General features: G+C 44.4%; 1 protein-coding gene across 6 annotated transcripts in view; it reads right to left on the bottom strand.

Annotated features, from left to right (window-relative positions):
- RNF157 (ring finger protein 157) overlaps positions 1-21,638 on the bottom strand; it is a 1,722,220-nt gene that overhangs the window by 286,099 nt on the left and 1,414,483 nt on the right. The window contains exon 21 of one of the 6 annotated variants that reach the window (XM_069654702.1): positions 550-590. The exons of the other annotated variants lie outside the window; for them this stretch is intronic. Within the exon in view, the coding sequence (XP_069510803.1) occupies positions 550-590 (41 nt within the window). The remainder of the gene's footprint in view (positions 1-549; positions 591-21,638) is intronic. 6 annotated transcript variants of the gene reach the window in all.

Raw genomic sequence — 21,638 nt, 5'->3', positions numbered from 1 at the left:
CAAGCTTTACGTTTTCGTTAATTCGGCCAAATTGTGCAATGGTGAGATCTACTCAAACAACCAAGATGGACTTCCTCCCCCACGAAACAATTGAGGTAAATAAGGAGAAGTGTGCCCAGACAACCCTTAGGTCTATCCGGGCAGGTGCTGCTACAACAGTAATGAGGGATGCTTAGTACTACGGAAGGCATGGGAAAGGAACACCTAATGGGAGGCAGGAAGAAAAATACACTCTACTGTGGATTGCAGGGGGTTCAACATGGCTGCAATACCCACAAGTCTGGTCCAGTAGGCTATATATTTCACTCATCAGTGACTGAAAGTTGAAACTAGAATCATCACCTTTGCTGATGCAATGGTGCGCTTGTCTGTACCCAAAAAGTATTTTATGTCAGTGGACATGCTGTTAGAGTTGCAACAATATGAAATACTTTTTATGGTGAATTTGCACAATCTCAAAGGAGACTGGTGAAGCAATGAAATCAATAAGAAATTGGCCCATTAAAGTACGAGAGTTGCATCGTGCACCAATTCTTCAGTCTTTCCTACCTATTCTTCAATTTCTATGGGGCAGCAATCCGGGACTGCAGCTGTTCAGTAGGAAACACCAAGAAAACAAAATCAAAACAAGAAACTGGACATGGTGAACAAACATAGAACAGTTGCAAAGAAAAACACAAGCAGTCACAATGCAAGATACGAAAAAGAGGACCCTGCCAAACCCAAACCACACCAACTCTGCAAGCTGTTGATTGGAGCACTGGACTCGGGAAGAAGTTCACAGTCAAGCCCAGAGAGATAGACATGATCACTGCAATTCCTTGTAGTTTGCATTTAAACACACTCGTCTCAGAACAGAAGCCCTTAAGAATGAAGACTGACCAGGTCTAGAAAACATTTCGGCAACACCCAAAATCATGGCAGTTCATTTTGATATGTTTATCAATCCACTTGTAAATTAAACTGTTCAGCTCTCATCCAATGTGTATGCTGAATGTTGCAGTTCTAGATTTACAACTGCTAATAACTAACCAGAACAAGTCAATGGTACCAAACCGAACTGTGAGCTGCCATCTATGAGGACACGCTCCTCTGGACGGTCACACACACTTCACACCGTATTGTGAGGTCCCATAATACATAAGAAACAGAATGTAGAAAAAACGCAATTAGCAAAGGAAGAAGTGGCCAATACAACAAAAGTAGTACTAGGAAAACTTTATCCCCTGCATTCCTCCAAATGGTTGATGATTGATGGAATTCAACTGAGGGTGTCTGGTCCACGCACAGGCAGAAAAGAGAAGTATTCTTCAATGGGAATGAATGAGTGGCATGACTACCCATTGATTGTCTGCTTTTGAAGAGATTGCAGACAAAGGGTGTTAAAAGTATACGTACATGTCACTCCCATTCTGTAGGACTTTTGCCAAAACCTTGTACAGGGCAAGGGTATTTTATGCAGTTATGACTAGTTCAGCAATGGGTCTTTATTTTCAACAGTGGATGACTGCTCCATTGACTCCTTCAAACAGTGGAGTAGGACCCTCAGTCAATTTACAGTTTCCTAAGTTGAAAGTTACGGAGTTATAGGGTGTGATGGTATTGCTGTCAATTAAATTAGAGGAAGGTTATGTAAAGAAGAGAGAAGAGACACTCACAAATAATAGACATCATATAAATATTAACTGTGAAGAACACCAAGAAACAGTGGCAGGTTTTCCAGTGCTGGGGTATTTGTTTTATGAGTCTCCAAGATGCTAATGAAATGCACTGATTGAAAACGTGCTACCTAGTTAGGCTTGCAGTCACTAATTCTACTTCATGGAATTCGTGGCTGAATGTAGGTTAAGTCCTTAACTTTAACTTATCAAAGTAATTAATTCACCTCTGAACTGTGGTTTTCTTACACTGATTTGTTTTCCTTTCTTCACTAACCTTAAATTACACCTCTAATCAAACATGTGGAATCCTGTATGTAAATCTACTATTTTATTTCCACCAAGCAGGATATCATGCCAAAGCCAAGTGCCCTTCCAACCCTACTTGACTATCCCCTCCCACCTGTGAACTGCCCTCCAGAGTTAACAGTGGGAGCAGATGCTAACACTCATACTCAAGGAAAACAGCAGTCTAACAAAGGATACATAGCAGTTACCAATAAAATATATGTGCCAATGTATGCAAAAACGGTCCAGGAGACGCACTAATTTTTGGTGTCTGCATAGAGGTGAGTCGATGCTTCCGGTTGCGGAACTCGGTCAGCAATAACCTGGCAGGGTGGGGCACATCTGGGTTCATGCACAGAAGGCAGAAGACTAGGAGCAGAGCATGGAGTGCAAGGGCCAACCTCCAGCCACTCCACTCCTGATTACCTGTGTATTCTGTAATGCGGGGACCTGATTTATTTCATATTGTCTGTATCACTAAGGTCATAACATCACACTTATCTGCTTTATTTAGTGACTGACTACAGGTCCTGCTGATTGCTGCAGTGCACCATTTGAGCGGATCACATTAGTGATGAGTGGCCTGTGAGCCCAACTCCTTGTCCACCAGGCAAGGAACCACACCTCCACCCCAGTTCTTGCAAATTATAAACTCAAGGTACCTTGGGCTCAATGGATTCAAATCTTTGGCACTTACATTAAAACCATCAGTCATGGCGGGTATTCTACTTCTATAAGAAATGGCTTATTTATGAATGTTCTGGGGTGGAAGGTCAACACATTTTGGCAGCCCTCAACAAGAACTACCTCCAGAACCCGTTGAAGATAATGCTGAATACTGATAAAAAGGTTGAACAGCACTGAAAACATTGTTTCATAAAACATTACATTATGCATTTGAGAACAGCACTCAAGTGAGCAAGTTAAAATGAGGTAATTAGCTCTGACCTGCAACTTCAAAAACCACAATTAAGAGACATGCTTTCGCTTTTGTGAAAGCGCTATATGAATAAAATAAAAACAAACACAGGCTCATCATACACACTAATAGCAGCAAAGCACAAGAGAGGTTCTTTAACAGAAAGCTAAAAAAAAAGCTCTTCAAAATTGAAAGGTGGATAGAGAAGACTTCCATCAAAATGAAGAAAATCACCACTAGCAATATTGCCTCGAAAGTGCATACCTCAGCCCAAGGACAAAGCGCAAGAAAAAAATAACAAATCTTTGCAGAAAGTTGTGGTGGAAGGAAACAGTAAGACTGCATCGTGCCATAGATGGGGAAACATGGACCAAAAAAGAAAAGACCCTAAGTGCTCAGCCCAAGGGAAAGCATGCGCCATCTGCAAACATGTATGACACTATGCAAACATATACCGGTAAAGGCATTATAACAGTTGCAGCAATGTCCGGTGAAAACAATAACAATAGTCCAACAAGCAGCGATAAGAGCACTGTGCTGTGCATAAATGCGTTAAAAACCATGCAGACTTCTAAACTGTGGTGCATTATACAAGCTGATGACTACACCAGCCACCTGATGGGTGATTCGGGTTCAGACCTCATGGTAATCCTGCTCCAGACATATAAAGCAATGATAGAAAAATACATGGTACAAGTCAAAAAAGTGTGAATGGAACCGGCGCATATGGATGGCCAAAAGTAAAACTAATAAGAAGTGCAAATTTCCATAAGTTACAAAGGCAGAAAAGCTCGAACTTGAATAGACCTAGCAGAACATAGTCCAGCGAAACCAGATTACTTTCACTAAGCTACATTGGACATTTTATTAGATTATAATGTGGGGTTCAATCAAAGGCCCCAACAAACAGAACTGATGGGCCCATTGAAACAAATGACCTGCCAGACTTTATAACAAAACCTTCACACTGAAAATGGGCCTATTAAGGCAGACTGTGGGGTTTCTGCAAGTAGAAAGGAAGGGCCACGTGAAAAAGCCCACCTGTCATTACAAATGGAAAAGCAGCATTTTAATTCACAAAGGCAGAAGAAATTCAAAGGTCTCTATCACGTGAAAAGCAGGATTTTCAAACACACCAAAAATGACTTTGCATGGGCGTTTGCAGTTTAAAGCAAGACATGAGAAAATGTTTCCCCTGCTAACACAGAAATGTCAGTGAGAAGACAGTGTGTGTCGGCACGATGTATTGTATATCACGCTTCACATGGAAAATACCAGAAACATTTGAAAATAAAAAGCCACTTTGTTTCCATGGGTCATATGAACATTTCCTGTAGGTCCGAGGCAGACCCTTTTGCTTGTTGTTGGGCAAACTTCAAAGGACTCCCCATTTAAAGCCTGGCTTTCATCCCAGCTGTTGACAACTGCAATAAAATGTGGCCACTAAGGGTGATGAAAAAAAACTTTCCCCAGACTTAGTGTCTCTGAAAGCTCACTTCTGTGCAGGGCATAGGGCCTAGCCAGTGCATGACCGGAATGTATGGGGCAGGTGTGACAATAGGGGCTGGAACCAAAGCTGAACTCTGGAAAATAATACAGGAAAATAGAAGCTTTCCAGATCAAAATAGTGGTCCCCTTCAGATAAGAGGATAGGATGCCAGATGTCTGCAGGGCCGCGTGACATGTCAGGGTCGGTCTAGGTCATTATCTGCAGTGTGGGACCTCTGTATTGGCCGGTGCATCCAAAGTATTTACGACCTGCAGCCTATCAACTTTAAACAACAAAGACGCTAATAAAAAAATAAAGAAAACCTGGTCACAGGCTGGGCAAGAGTGGCAAATGGCCCGGAGACAGGAGAGCTACAATTTGCATAACATGAAGATTTCCAATTGTTGCAATTTCTTAGCAACCACGCATACATGTAGGTTTCATTTTGTAGATAAATTCAAGGCCATTTATTGAAATAAAAAAATGTATCCACCTGTGACTTAGGGAAATGTAATGGCAAGCTAAAATGTATTTCTGGCTGCTCTGAACATGTTTATGTTATGTTTATGTTTATTGAGTTTATGTTCCAAAGTTAAGAGTTGGCAAGCTGGTGGAGAGCAAAATTAGGTATGAGGAGTGTAAATTGCATGTGCATAACTATTACGGTTTTTGTAAAAATGGCGTAAAGAAGCCAAACACTCGTGCAACATAGTGCGGACCCGACTGCTGTTTTAATTCCACATGATTAGCTGAATCGGAATATATATATATTATAGCAGTTACCAGTAAATTATGAAGTTTTTGACACAACTAGATTTTTGCCAAACGATGACTTGAAAACAAAAGGGGATTTCAAATGGGAGTTACCATATTTCTGCTCTAGACTCCTAAACAAACCAATCTCCAGTGAGAGAGGCTGGACCGGGGGGTGGTGGGGGTTGAGGGAAGGCTAGCTGACCAATCCCGGTTGCAGGAATTCTTGCAGGGCACTGGCCAAAATTGAAATCTTGATGTTGTCATCACTTGTATATAAAGTGGATGCACTATGAGAGAAGGGGAGAGCTGCTAAAACATACTATCCAACAGCCGCAAGGAAACACCAAAGGAGATTGCATCTGGGTGGAGTGGCCTTTTGCTGGGGAGGCCTAAACCTGACTGGTTTCTATGGTGAAGAACTGATGGGCATCCTTGAGAGTGGAGTGACCAGACCCTTGCCCTGTCCTCCAAGAGGGTCCTAAATGCAGCTGGCATTCCTGAACTTTAAACAGAGGTTTTAAAGGTAAGAAGAATTGGGCCATTACAAACCAAATGGTGGGGCTGGTCTGCTTCCCTTTACTCCTTTCCCTTTATCGTGGGTCAGGGGTGGGGAGGTGAACTATGTAGATCATTAGCCTATTTAACTAGAAATATTAATTTAATTAATTCACCATTCGGTGGAACACCACGGTGTGATATTTGCTAAAATTCAAAATTAACAAAGCTCATTCCCAGTGTGTGCTGAAAACTATAGCCTGTAATTTAATTGAGTGATCCTATTGGTCCAGCTTCCACCAAAACAGGCCTTATGTGGAGTGTGTGTGAAATCATAATTGCCATGTGCATTTGTACAAATCCGTACATCAAACTGCTAGCCTTTTAAGTGTGCAGGAAAATCGAAATTGCACAGCACTGCAAATGTAAATTAATTTTGTTCACTGGCCAGTGTTGATTATTTCTTGAAGTAAACTCTGTAGAAATTAAAGTATTGTGATTTATGTATTTCCCAATCAATTTGTGCAATTTATTTCCATAACAAGAAGTTTAATTGTGAGCCAGAAAGAAGGTGGCGTGTCTCGTTTTAGTGTGATCTCCATTTTCAAGCATTCAAATAAATATATTTCCTGTACACCAGCCTGGTTCTTGGCTCATTGGTAGCTCGCGGGGGGGGCGGCGATACAAGTGGTATGAGATGAACTGGAAATAGTGCTGAATAAAGAACCAACATTAAACAGGTTATTGTGGGACACTTGCTATGGGGAGTGAAGTGCAAGTATTTCCTCTGCAAAATTGAGAAGATCGCCTTCTTGATTATTACAAAGATGTATTCTCCAACACTTTGTACTGCATCAAAAAATATCGACACAAAACACACCCAAGGCCAAAGAGAAGCCATATCACACCCAAGGCGAGACCAGTCCCTGAACAGCAAGAGAAGGACGTAAGACTATTAGAGAAACTGAGGCCTTGAAGGCTTCTATAGTTTTGTCATTCCACAGTGTTTAAGCCCAGTTGTGCTCCCTAAGGGTCAGGCATGGATCTGCGCAGCCTCCATAAATAAGTGGTGACTGGTAGCTACACCATGCCCAGCATATCTAAACTCATTCTGATGTGATGCAAGACTGTCACAAAGCTGAAAATGCAGTACGTGCATCAGCAAATAAAACTACATTAAACAAAGTATATTACAGCGTTCATTCTTTTTGTAATGTTTGATATACCAAAATGCATTTTGGACTCTGTTCCACCCCCACGTGGACACTCGACTCAGCGATGTCATAAAAGTCACCTACTTCCAATTCGACATCTTGATACATGGAAAGACTGAGTTGGTCAATAAGTCTTTAAAAACCGAATTACATGGTGTGAAAGGGCCAATGGGCCTGACGCTTTCAACGGGGGCCAAGACCCAAGAGGTGGCATGGTTGACCACTGTGGAGACATACATGTGCACTGGGGCCTCTATCTATATCCCGTTGCCTACCAGTCTCTGTCCTTGCCGGGCCCGTTTCTTTGATCTTTCAGGTGGTTTCCCAGAGCTATGAAGTTAAGAGCAGCCCAATATACCAGAACAATACCCACACATTACAGAGACAAGCATGCACAGACACCTCAGAAACCTGAAAAGACTGTGGATCCCGGGAAACAGGAGAACAAGAAGAAGAATAACTAGGACTACAAGTAGCACAAAGTGCCTGGGCCCCGCAGACAAGACCCGGGGCCTGGAACAGGAGGCACGGAGGTTACTAAAATGGAAATGGATTAAACTTGCCTATTCAGAAGCCAAATGAGAAACTCAGCACCCATCATGGAGTCCTGAGAATTTCACAGGAGAGCAGAAGCAAAGCAGAACCAGCAAGCAGGGTGATGTCTATGTCTGGGGGAGACCAGGGAATCCTACTAAAATCCTTTGTAAGTAAGGACTTGATCCAGGAGGGGAACATTGGCCCCATGGTAAAGATGGAGGCTGAAAAGAAGGTGGGGGTAAAGGTCCTTATTAACACTTCCAGGGAGAAGCCCTGGCCCATGAGGGAAACAGGGATTGGACCAGGGAAGCAACTGACTCTGGTTACCAATGGGAGCTGAGGGAAGCTTTGAGGTGAGTTAGTTGACACAGAGAGGTTTACGAGTGACGTTGGAGCATATGAAGTCCAGAGAGGAGTGTGTAGAAGCTGGAAGAGGACTTGGAGGATATGTTGGAGTTTTTACAGAGAGAGGGGGGTAAGGTGTTGGGGCTGAGACAAATGGGTGTTAGTTTTTGAGTGGTTGAAGGTAATTTTGGAGGAGTATGAAGCAGGTAGGGAACGTAGGAGAGAGAGAGAAGTGAGAAAATGGGGCGCAGAAAGGCAAAGACAGGGTAGTGTGGGAGGAGTGAGATGTGGAGGGAAGTGGATAACACTAGTAGAGTGGCAAAGAGGAGAGAGGGAGAGAAGACCAGGGGTTGGAGCATGTAGAAGGACAGAGAGAGGAGGATGGAGAAGAGAGGAGACAGGCGATAGTGAAGAAAATGAACACCACGAAAGACTACTGTGAGAACCCTAGGGGTATTCCCCCATGTAGACCCTGAGAATCCTCTATTCAGGTGGCCTGGGGAGGGCTATCGCTTTTGGATCCCAACCCTGGGGATGGCCAAGCGAGGGAGGATCACCTGGGTAGGGGGGGCCGGGGTTGCGCTCAGGAGAATACCCTAGGAGAGACATGGTATTTCAATGAGACAATAGGTGAAGAGATCCCAGAAGCCTTTATGGGGTTTGCAGGTCCCATTACCTCTAACACAAGAGAGAGACAAACCAATTACCCCAGAATAACCCTGGGAAAAGCAAGGTAAGACAAAGACATCTCAATTCCAACGCTTCTTTGTTTTTCCCCAGTTGAGTTCATGGGAAGGGTTATACAGGCGTAAGGTAGCATGTCCAGGTGGGTAAAAAAGGGAGTAAGTTAATATGGAGAGAAACACCTTTTGTCTACTAAACTAGGGCTAGGTGGTCTCCCCCTATCCTTTACCAATCACCTTGTAATAATACAGCCTGTAAATGTCAATTCCCATCTCACCCTCGTCATTTCCAATAAATACTGAGACGAGGAGGCGGCGACTAAGATCAGTACAGATTACCCATAGGTACAACATGGGTAAATAAGGGCAACCTACCCTAGAAAGAACTCGTGTTGTCCCACTAAGAGTCAGGCAGGGTCAGGCATTTTATAGTGACCATTTACACCGACTCCACTCAATGGGTTTTTACACTATAAAAAGGTGTGGTCTTACGACGATGGATGAGAAAGCTGGAGAGGCATGTTGGACCAGGAAGCCATGAAGTTGGGAGCTGCAGGAAGGAGGATCCGGAGGCGAGCGGCATGCTGCGACGCTGGCCCAGTGTGTGAGGAGGGCTGCAGCGTGGCTGGGTAGCTGGATCTTCTGAGAACCCGAAGCAAGGCAGCTGGGACCTTGCTGGCAGAGTCATGCAATTGCTTGTTCCGGGCCCAAGGGTATCTGAGGGGCAGGTGGGGAGACCCTGACCTCGACCCAAAAGCATCCCGGAGAGACTGCTCGCCAGCGCTATGCTATCGTTGAGTTTCACATGAGAAAGAGAAATAGTGGCGCATGAGTGTGGCTGGAGCGGGAAAGGGAGGAAAAAGCAAGATTTGTAAAACGGCACAAAGCGGAAAGCAAGCGGGACAGTTTAAGAAACCGGAAGTAGCAAGAGAAAGTGAGTGAAAGAAAGTAACAGGAGAAACAGTGCTCGCGAGCAGCGCAGAAATAAAAGACAAAGCAAAGCAGTTAAATTTGAAAGATAGGAAAAGCACAGTTAAAGCGGATAGAAGCAAAGCAAGAGGAAAGTGCGAGGGTGCACGATAAAGTAGAGAGGGCAAGTGGCCTGAAAGTGAAGTAAGGAAAAGGTGCAACTAGGCACGGCGAGGGAAAATGACTGTTTAAAGGTGCAAGGAAGCACAGCAAAGGAAAGAAAGTGCAAGTGTGCATGGTCAAAGACAGAAGTGAGTGAAACAGAAGGGTGCAAGAAGCACAATAAAGCGGGAAGGTGCAAGAGACAGAAGTATAGAGTGGAAATGAACAGCGCAAGTGTGCACAACCAAGTGAGAGGAAGAAAAGACAGTGCAATTGTGCACGATAAGCACCTGAAGATAGAAGGTACAAAGGAAAGTGAGAGTAAGAAATAAAGAGAGGGGAAAAGGATCAGAATGGTCGCACTTAGGAAAAGCAAAGAGCCTGGTGTTCTCGAAAGCCTCTTACTCTACCCCATGAGAGGATTGCATGTAAGAAAAGCTGTAAATAAGGAAAAGGTATATCCTCACCAACTGAATTTGTGTGTGGAACTAGAGGGGCCTGAGCTTGGGGAAGGGAACCCCGAGACGCCTACTTAAGAAATCAAAGTACATCCTTATACAATTGAATTTGTGTTTGAAAGCTAGAAAGGGCCTGAACTTGGAGAAGGGAACCCCAAGAACCCCAACCAAATTGGAAACTTGGGGATTTTCTTTATAGTGTTGAAAGGACTCAAGAGTGGGGAAGGGAACCCCGAGAAGCTTCAAAAGGAACTGTGATACATTTCTTTTGTGGTGTTTGAAATTTGAATAAGTTAAAGCTTATGTGAAGGGAGCACCAAGGAGTTCAAAGACACTGAAGCTATATGGATTCACTGCAAGGACCTTGTGGCAAAGGTTTCCTACTGTTCTGTTGAACCACTATTCTTCATTTTTGGCAAGCATATGTTTAGACACAGACTGACTATTATTTTGGACTTTCACACATCGACGACCCTTAGAAACATCATTTGAGGAAACTATCCCTTTAGCTTTGGGGCCAGTTCGGTATTAGACCAACCCCGAATATTTAGGAAATAAAGATTTCGAAAAGTTAATTTTTAAGTCTATCTCTCTTGATACCATGCCTGTCTCACACTACCCTCATAGGTCATCTAAAAAGTCCTTTATATAAGGTCACATACTTAAAGCCCTCATAGGACACGGATAGACCAGATAGTAGGGTTATCCTGGCTATTGTATTGCAGTGCCAATACACTACATTTTGGATCAGGGCGACTGGGCTATGGAGGTGAAAGCACCCTCAAAGTTTAAGGAAATTGTGCACAGGGACCCCCATTTAGACTATGATACAAATTGCCCGTATTTGAAAAACCCCTTCTATAATAATAACTAAAAACATATTGAATTTGTCTTGCGACTCATTGTGACGCCCCATCACAATAGACTAAACTCAGGAGTAATAGGATTACGCAGAGATAAATGCATAGTTTTGCCAGATGCAGCGGAAAATTCGGAACACACCATTTACGCTCAAAATTCAACCTGAACCTACTGAAACTCATCACCAATGCTCGGGGCTGAAGAGCAAAAAGGAACTCCAATCATACAAAACCTGTGTAGAAAATTATGCGAATTTCATGTCAGAAAAGACCAAACTGCTAAGGACCCTTTTTAAAAGGGCAAAGAGTTCATACATTTCTCACCTCAAAATGAGGCGTTTCGCACCATAAAGGAACACATTAGTCCAAACGCACATAGACAGTTCATGTGGTGCAGGTGCCATATTAACCACTCTGCTTGGCTGACTAATAACTGACCACACATATTCTCAACTCAGGTAGCCTTAAAACTGCTATAAAGGGGTTGGCAGGGATGGCAGTCAAATTGCAGGAATATATCTTTCAGATCCAATACGTGGCAGGCTATACAAATGTACAGATCAGTGGCATGTCCAGGCTGCCGGACCTCAAAGAGCCAGCACACGCATACCCCAAGAAAGAATGTATCATGGCCAAACTGGCAGATGTGTGCAACATGAGAAATGCCAAGAAATCAGTACTGTCAAATAGCGGAACATTCCAGGGTGGCTGGACGAAAGACATATCTCTCCAGAAATACACCCATAACGACAAATAACACCGGAACTCATGGCATGAAAAACATTATTCCAAGGAGACAAAGTAGTGCCCCCAGCGACCAATAGACCAGGGCCACAAAGGATAGTTAGTTAGCACCCTTATGCAGAAAAGGGTGCGAGAAGCATATTGGTGGCCTCAAACTGATCCAGACGTCTGGAGAGGTACAGGGTGTTGTCATTAGTGCCTCCATAGTGACACTACTGCAAACAAGACAAGCCCCAATTCAAAATATTCAAGTCCTCCAGGTCCTATAAAGAATTAAGGCTTGGCTTCCTTGGCACAATTGAAAATATGCAACAAGAACATTGCTATGGTATTGTGTTAGTGGACTACTTTTCAAAGTGACAGAATTGAGTTTGTCCCGAACAAAATCACTTCCAATGTCATCGATGTACTAAAAAAACAATAATTCAGAGAAAAAGTGCACCAATGGAAATAGTGACTGAAAACAGTATTCATCTCATCTCATCTCATGGGAGATGAAAGCATGCCTGGCCAATAAGGGCATGACTCAGCCTAAGAGGGCACTGTACAATGCACAGGCCAATGGTGAAGATCTAAAAGGCCAATAGATTTGAAAAGGGAAGTCTGCCATTGTCTGCAGCATCTAACAGGAATCTCTACGACAATGAGCAGTTGCAGCATACCATCTTGCTCCAAACTGCATTTGAGTCATTACTCTGTTCCAACTGATGAGAGGGTGCACACTCTACCCTAATCTCATCATGGCTACCTAACCTGAGAAGACAAATCCATTTAAATGGATTTTATTATTTATTTCATTTCCTTTTATTAGTTACAGGACAGGATATGAAGATTAGGAGAGACAGCAGACAGCAAAGAAAGTAGTCTGGTTGGATTAGGTGTGGAGAGAGAGAGAGGTATGTTTTGAGGCTTTTTCGGAAAGTGATGTTAGTGGGTGAGTGCGGATGTGGAGTGGTAGGGTGTTCAAGGCTCTGAGTGCCCATTGGGTTCATGTTTCTTTGTGTGTGGAGGATAGATTGCAAAGTGGAATAAAGTTCAGATTTTGGTTGTCGTGTCTGGTATTTCTGTGGGTAATGGGTTTCAGTCTGTTGTGAAAGTAGCATGGGTGAGGTCTATAACTTTGTGTATGATGCAGTCTCTTTTGAAAGCATTTCTCTGAGGTATGGGTAGTTATTGAAGATTGGAGAGAACTGGGGTGATGTTCGAGTGTTTTGGTAGGTGCATGATGAGCTTTGCATGTTGTATGACTTGAGGGGGAGGGGGTGTTGAGTGTGCTGTTTGGGAGTCCAGTAGAGCTAGGGGTTCTGTAGTCCAACTTGGATAGACCTAGTGCTTGTACTGTGGTGCAGAAGTCGTCAAAGGAAGCATGCATCTCTTATCGTCTGCAGGAGGTGCAGTTGTAGGTGGCATGTTTTGGTGACAGCAGCTATGTGGTTCCTGAAGGCTAGGTGGGGGTGAGGTTTGAAGGTGAAGCCTAGGGATAAGGACTTGACCGGTGCAGAGAGGGATGTGTTGGTTGTGTGCAGCAAGTTCTGTGATCCAGGGGATTAAGTTTGGATTTGTGCCTGTAGATGCAGAGGAGTAGTGTGACAATCCTTTGGATGGTGTCCCTTCTCCCCATAGGGGAGCTCCTTTGCATGAGGCTAGAGAGGTGCAGACGCTAACCAATAGTCCCTCTAGTGGTAATATGTGGGAGGACCCCATGGAGAGGACTACTCCTCCTGGGGACAAGGACGGGGGTTAGGGATGTGACCCCTTTAAATCCTAACCCCATAGGGTAACACCAAAACCTTTGCAATTGATGATACAGTCAGACAGCCTGTGCTATTATAAACTGTCAGACAATCCCACTATGATGAGGCCAGGGACAAAGAAGATCGTGAGCACGCTGCCATCAAGTAGAAAATGTGCTCGATCAGCTGTTATCAATCGAACTGATGTTACGCTGAGGTCGTCCCCACTATTTAAACACAACAGTAAAGAAAGACTTAGTTTGAGTTCTGGTTCTGAAGCCAGTAGGAGAGGCAGTTCTGAATCCAGAGAGAGAATGAACGAGAGACTGGAGGAGGTCTTGAAGTAGAAACCGAAGAAGGGGACGAGAGAGTCTCGAGAAGGAATATGGCGTGCAGGGAACACACAAGCATGTTGGGAAAGTAGACAGGATGTAAGCAGTAGAAAGTGGAGAGGGTGTCCTGCAAGTCAGCAGGATGTCTGCAGTAATAATGGAAGAAAGTGAAAACCAGAGGGCGAGCGAGAGACCAAGGAGAGGCAAAACTGGTCCAATGCCCTACCAGCTCCGGAGAGGGAGACCAGCAGAGGTGATCTTATTGAGAAGAGGTCGAGGGAAGTGGAAAAGACTGAGCGTGGGATGCCCAGAAAGTACCTTGATAATCGATAGAGCACCAACATCAGTAGAGCGAAGTGACCTGTGGTGGGTGAACTATGCGGTCCGAGAACAGAGCCGAAACCTCGAGCACTGGCCTACCATGTAGCCGTGCAGGCGACTGCACAAGAAACATCGAGGAGGGCACGTAGTGTGCTACCTGGATAGGCTGTATGGTCGGGCCTACTCCAAACACCCGAACTGCTGACAGCCGAAGGCTGCAAAACCAAACGAAAGAAGAAGTAAAAAACTTAAAACTCATGGAACAGCCCTAGGTGAATATATAAGTAAAAATAGCCAAAAGACTTACTTTGAACGCTGGACTGGTCCTCCAGAATTTGCCTTCATATATCAAAGACACGGATCCGTTGGAAATTGCCTCAATAGCCCCTGTAAGGTGGGCCTATACAGATGGTGAAGTCAGAGGGGTCCTCCCCCTTTTTTTAAATGTCTGGCATGATGTATAGTTTTAAAAGCATTTTATCTTCATTGATTCTTATGATGTATTACCTATATGCTGCTTGATTTTATATTTTCTATGTACTTTTAAGCTTCTCTCTGAGGAAATTCACTGGAGCAGAACAGTTTGCATTTCCTGTACGGGACCCGAACATATCCACTCTAGAAGGATTTCCTGAGCTCACTCCCACTCGTAGTGTCCTCTGCCTGGTCAGAAATTCCACTGTTGTATTATCTTCGACTGGTAGGTGAACAGCTGACAGATAAATCCTCAGCTCTAAAAGGTGTATGTTTAGTCTTGATTCAGCAGGGAATCAGAGACCGCTCATCGTCAGACCGCTCATGTGAGCTAAGCATTACGTGAGGGCTGCATCCGTGACTACAGTTCTCTCCTGCCAGGGTTGCCATCACGTGCTCCTTGCAGTCCCCACCACAGGAGATCCTGTGAAACCTTGCTGGGGACCTGCAGAAGGTCCATCATCCTGCCTAAGAACTGCCACCATTGGGATCTGAGTGCCCACCGGAGGGACCTCATCTTTCGACAGGCTTCTGGCACCAGGAAAATGCAGGATGCCATGAGGCTCAGCACCATCAAAGTCTAATGTCGGTAGATATTGGGCGTTCTGAATCCTTGTTACCATCTGCAAGATATGTTGAGCCCTCAAGTCAGGAAGCAAAGCCTTCCCCGAGGAAGAGTCCTGGACTGTTCCAACAAATTAAAGCTTCTGAGAAGGTGTCACCTGGTACTTTAGGAAATTGAGGGAAAAGCCCACTTTGTGGAGGGAGTGGCAGGTGCTGCTGAGATGTTCTCGAGCCTATTCGAGAGAACGGGCTCTGATCAGTCAGTCGTCTAGGTAGGGGCGAGGAGGTGAGCCTGAAAGACAGAGCTTGAAATTGCTATTGGGAACCGCCAATGCCGAACCTCATGTACTTCTGTGTCTGGGATGTATAGGCATGTGAAAGTAAGCATCCTGAAGATCGAGGGACACCATCCAGGTCTAGATCTGAAGGTCCTGGAGGAGCCACAAAAGAGCGACCATCTTGAACTTGACCTGAGGCACTTGAACAAGTTCCTCAGGAAGGACAAGGATGAGTCGCAGTCCTCAGTCTTTCTTGAGAACCAATTAATGGGTGGAGTGCCAACCCTGGTTTTGTTCCACTACAGGCACCTTCTCCACTGCACCTTTCTCCAAAAGGGGGAGAATCTCCTGAAGGAGGAGTGAAACTGTGAGTAAACTACTCAGAGGTTTTGGGGCTGTGGCTCTGGCAAAGGGCAAGGAGGTTGTTGCTGCCTGAGCAGTTTTTCCTTTAGGGGCACGTGTAAACCTTATTTGCCCTTCTTTCTGGCTGGTCTAATCTTTTCCCCTTTGGCCAAAGGAGGAGTAATGGCGAAAGGGCTTCCCTCTCCAGGTCTGAAGGTAGGTGTTTTTGCAGGTGATGAATGGCTTCTCCCAAAGACTTTGCTTCATCCTTCTCTAGTCTGTCTGCCTTAGGATCAGATAGATTGGTTCCATCACAGTGCATTTTTAGGTGCCTTGACTGATCGGGTGCATATCAAGACCAATGCAGAACCCATGCATCTATCGACGCAGTATGGCGTGTCTAGGTTTGACTGAAGGGATTGGCAGGAGGCCTCTTTTCCATCACAAGGTTATTAAAACCTTCTTGCATCACACCTTCAGGAATATTTTCCGCAGCTTTGGGAATTACATTCCAAGATGTATAGCTGTATTTTGCCAGTTCACAAGATGCATTAATGCTTTTTAATGCCATGCTTCCAGCAGAAAATACCCTTTTTGTGAGGGCGTCGTATAGCTTATCGGAGGGATGTTGGATAAACTGCAGCTTTTGAAGATGAAGTTACCTGCCTTTACAACTAAGCTCTCTGGTGCTGGATGCCTGGAGAGAAAATTAGGGTCCACCGAAGGTCTGTACTTCTTAGCCAACTCTTAACAGCCAAGTGGTGTCTGGTTTTTGCCATATTTACATAATTGGGTTCTTTAGTGCTGTATGGAAAAGCAGCACATTCTCCTCAGGAGGGCCTCTGTCCAAGATGTCCGTCGGATCATCTTGGGTAATGTCCTTTGGGGATGCCTCCATCCCAAGTATTAAATCACCTGGTTCATGGCAGTCCTTAAGGGTCTAGTGTGTTAAATTCAACCTCAGGGGAGATACCCAAACCACTGGCATCCTTTAAACATGAAGCTAGGTCTTCAAGACAAAATTGATTCAAAATCAATTCCTCTGGAACATTAGGTATTCCAAAATGTTCATACCTGAACAATAGACCCAAATGATTTGAAGAAATCCGTTTTTGACTGGGGTTTGAATCTCAAGGTCCTTGAGGTCGACATCGAAGTTCCCTTTGACTCCTTGGAGGAGGAAGTCACTGAAGCATTTTGCTACAATGGTATCTCAGTGATAGACACATTGGGCCTCATTACGAGTATGGCGGCAGCCATGGAGCTATTCGCTCCATGACTGCCGCCAAACTGGGCTCCTTTACCGGGTTCCCAGAATGGGGAATTACCAGGCCATTCCGAGTTTGGAGGGCCCGGTAATCCCTCATTCTGGGAACTCGGGTCCGGACCTTACCATTCCCATCTGAGCCCCGATAGGGCTCAATGGGAATGTGAGAGGGAGCTAACAACAAGCCGATTACATCGGCCCGTTGTTAGCTCCCTCTTCCCCTCGCGGGACCCGGCAAGGATGCCTTGTTTTACTAGGCTACCTTACCGGGTCCAGCAAGGGGACCTCGTAATTTTGCGGAACAGGTTTAATGGGTCCGCCTCCATTAGCGGAGCCCGTTAACCCGTTCCGCGAAGGTCGTAATGAGGCCCATTGACACCACTCGAGATGGCCTTTGGTTGCGTAGGTCAAAGTGTTTCTTCATTCTTTGCCGGTCTTGGAGGACACTGTGGAATCAATAGTCTTTTTTGGCTCTTTTCAGGGACCAGGAGGGGCCGCCTTCGAAAACACTTCCATCGATTTCTCACAGAAGCTTTCAATTTCGGCAGCTGAGACTGTCTTTTCGGGGAAACATACCTGATTTCTGTCAGGCGAGGAATCTGAAGACAACTAATGATGGCATTGTTTCTCCTTCTGTTGTGAAGAAGAAGAAAAGTGACCAGAATCACTCCTAGATATCAATAGCCTTGAATATTTGGAGCGTTTTATTTGCCTTTCTGGAGACTGGGCTCTGATTGCACTCCTACCTTTGGAAGATGTTTTTTTGAAAGTGTAGAAGACAGATTTTGAAACCAACCGACCTAGGGCGAGCTTCAACTTTCTCTCAATCAATGCCTTACTGGTCATCGATTGAGGAGCCACATTCGACGACTTCATGATCTTCGCTAAGGCACCGAGCCTAATCCTGTGGGGGATAAGTGATCGGCATCTTCTAATCACAGTCTACACATCTCTTGAAGCCGGTCTTCGGCATAGACATTGTGATTTAATTACAAAAAAGGTATTACGACGTTAGTCAAAAAGAGTCACCGAGATGAGTCGTGCCATTCCAATAGCGTGCTGTTCATGCACGAAAACGCAACTGATCTAACAGGCACAGTGCATGATATTTATACCATCATCAACATCCCATCCGGACAGAGGAATGGTCACCACCAAGGGACGTCAATGTCAATGACGCACAGCGCCCCCTGCAGTCAAAATGTTTTCAAAGACTGCAAAGCAGGATACGAATATATATAAATTGATGAATCTGTGGGTGGACACAATCCATTAGAGAGAGTAATAAGAGTGGGTAGGAATCCTGTAGTCATGGAAAATGGAGTGCTGCTATATACTGTCAAAAACTGCCAGAATCTCCCAGATGTTCAAAGACTTACCGCCCCAGATGAGATTCGACAAACAACCTGAACGCTGCGAACAAACCCATGAACTTCCCAAAAGAACGGTCACTGAAGACAGGACAACCAGAAAAGAGAATGTGGACCCAATTAAGCACACTCAAGTAGAGTGGGAAGAGTATACCTGCGATCAAGACATGAAAGTAGTGCCTGTTTGAGCCTTTGCATGGCCACCAAAGCGAACCAAAAGGGAGCAAATATTGCCTGTGAAGAATTCCAATTTCAAAATGACCTATATGTAAAGAAGTGACTTTGGTGTTCAATAGAATGAGGTATGTGGTGAGTGGATACATCCCGTGGCAGACCTCAGCGTCACATTAGAGATGGCATGGCACGCGAGAAACGAAGCATAGAGTATGGTCTGCAGGGACCTATTCGCAGCAGCTCTCGATTGCCTGCGTATGCTGTAATGCTAAGCCACGATTAATTTCATGGGTACTGTTGAATACTGCAGTGCACCATTTGAACATACCACCATACTTACACAGCCACTATTGTTAAGAGAGATTTCCAGAACCAACCCGGTGGAAGAGCTCTAGAAGGTCAACCTAGTCAGTGATCTTGATTATTGACAGTCTATGCCAACTCAATCTAGGTAACCTGAGCAGTAAGTCAGACTTCCGGAGCAATGGGGGTTGTGTTGAAGTACCGTTAATCACATTTTGAAACAGTGAAATGCTGGAGTCTACATAGACGTACAAAACTATACTAAATTATTATGCCTTAAAACACTAAACAAGAAAAACAAAAGAAAACCATAGATCACAAAACACACAGATGTATATGGTTTGCAATCTCAAAATGAGATTACCTGCATTTACACTAAAAAAAAAGTTATATCAAGTGAAACTGCAGCAGGTAAAGTAAAAAGAAAAATGCATTAAAACAAACCATGTCTTATAAATATATAAGGCAGACACCTAACGTTAGCAGTAATTCCCTATCTGGCATGTAAGCCTAGTTCCTCAGAGTCAAAGGTTCAGATAGGTCCCTGAAAGGAGAGCAGGAAGTCTAAAAGCTCCCCTGCACACGCTTTAGCAAAGGAGACATGTTGGTAGAAAGATGTAGTTTAAAAACAGCTTTGGATTTAGGAGGTAAGCACGAATTTTAGGGGTGTACTCAATCCCACCACACTAGAAGATATCAAATTAGGCATGGATGGATCATTTGCTAGAACTCCACCAATCAAAGCCAAGCAGGGATGCTAAGGAGTGGACGGTATGCCCATACAATGCTATGGTGGGTGAGGGGGGCACGAAAAAAGTAAAAAGTACACTTTTGATCCATACTCTGATTTTCAGAAGGACCACCCGTTGGGTACTCAAAGTCACTCGGAACACTAATCCAGTCAATGGAGGTCCAGGGTCGCAAGTGCAATGGCTGAAGATGGTGTCTGGATTGGGTCCGACTGCCCAGTGGTTCTGATCTCCAGTGCTGGGATGGTTACAACAAACTCACAACTGGATAGGCCTAACACCTCAGGACAGCGGCCACAGCAGGTCCCATGACTTGAGACCTCCAGTGCACAACAGAAGCTGGACAGTAGAGAGGAAACTCTGGTTAGAGGTAAGCAGGCAATCCTTGGCTGGGGAAAAGATTCAGCTCTATATGCCGGTAAAGGTTCAACAGAAAAGCCCTCTTCTTCCAGGCCACAGGTCTATGACCTGCAGAGTCCCAAGAAGCTCTAGATCGGGCCTGGACCAGTGTAGCAGCGAGGCCTTCACAAAGGATGTGCAGGTCACAGTATGGTCACAGGGCCCTTCTGACATTGGGCTTCTGGTGCAGGGGTCGGTACTGGCAAGTCCCACCTGTACAAAGTTTGAAGCACAGGCAAGGGTCTTCTGTGATCATAGCAAGAGCAGCATGGCTTCACTGGGAGAAGGCTTTGGCAATGATGGTTGCCTAAAGCAGCAGTCTGCCTGGTCTTCAGCACAGGCTCCTCTTCTTCAGGGTCTTTGCCTGCAGTGGATGATCTGAGGAATGGTTTTAGGACTCCCCCATCTTATCCAAAATTCAGACTCGGGCGGCCTTAGCCCACGAACGGCAAGTACCAGTGCCATTCAAATAGGTACATGCTATACAATCACGGACAATCAAACTATAAAACAGCCCAGCAACAGACATGCTCCAGCGTGGTTGTTGAAAGGGACCAGACAAACTCCATTTACACAAGGTCAGAAACACAAAACATGTTTCCTGGGAATCCAAGCCAGATCTGGCAAAGGTGCATACTGTATATGGCTTCTCCTGACTTGAGCAGGGAGGAAGATGGCTAACCCATGTGACTTAAACCACATTGCAAAGCCATTTTGAGTATATGACACCCGAAAGGGCATTTTGCCAATAAAACATGGGGTTACAGAAAATAAAAAAAGGATACAAAGTAACTCTCCATCACTTACATAACACAAGAAATCATGTAAGAGGACACACTCCTCTTGCACTGGTAAAACTATGGGCTGACCAATGCCCCCAAAATAAATTAGTTAAACAAGTTAAGTGATGCAAACAAGACTTTACTTACCTCCAAACTCAGGTTAGGGTTCAAGACAGTAAATAGCTGGAATGTCAATAGAAGGAAAGTTGCAAAAGAAAAATCTTTCCTAACAGGTATGCTTAGCGAAAATGGGAGCCTCTCGGCCCACATTTGATTTTGATGCAGGTATAGATGCTGAGGATTCCAGCTATGAAAATCAGGCACATTAAACATGAATCCATGTAAATGACTTGCACCGTGCACATACATGACAAGAGACATTTATGATTGCATGTATTTTGAGGATTAAAAATGCATAGAAATCCATGACTGTCTAGAAGTTTGTGCATTTTTAGCATGCACGAAAGTGCATTTGTGTGCCATCCCCTTACTAAAATGACCTCCTACGACACAATAGAACCAGAGGAAACTGTAGCACTGCACAGAGCTTGTGCTAGTGCGGTTCTGACAATCAGAAAGCACTGGTTCATTAACACTGCTGAATCAATGCATCTCAATACTGGCTTGCCGAACAAAATTTTAATTCACACTATTATCAAGCTGACATTCCCTTCCTCCCTCTACGCCTTGTGTATTGTCTTTCACACTTTGAAGCAACACTCCCATCTTACATGTGCACCATTACAAAAACAATGCATTATAAACAAGCATTTGGCAATACAACAGTTTGGGCTTTTGTTTAGGCATGGGAAAGCCACTTGGCCAGGCACTGCCGTAGTGGCATTAACATGCCATTGATGGTAGCAGGTGCAAATGGTGGGAGTACCAGGGCATTTAATAGCAGTAATATCTAGGATGAAAACAGCAAAGCAATTTATTTCCTGTTTTGGTGTGTAACCACATTATTTTTTCCCAACATTTCAGTATCCTTTTAATTGCTCAAAACTATGCATTCATTTTTGCATTAATTTAA

This window comes from Ambystoma mexicanum, chromosome 3q (genome assembly GCF_040938575.1).
Source record: "Ambystoma mexicanum isolate Mex_15411 chromosome 3q, UKY_AmexF1_1, whole genome shotgun sequence".
NCBI classification, from domain to species: domain Eukaryota; kingdom Metazoa; phylum Chordata; class Amphibia; order Caudata; family Ambystomatidae; genus Ambystoma; species Ambystoma mexicanum.
Note: the sequence above shows the minus strand (reverse complement) of the source record. Positions and strands in the feature narration are given on the sequence as shown.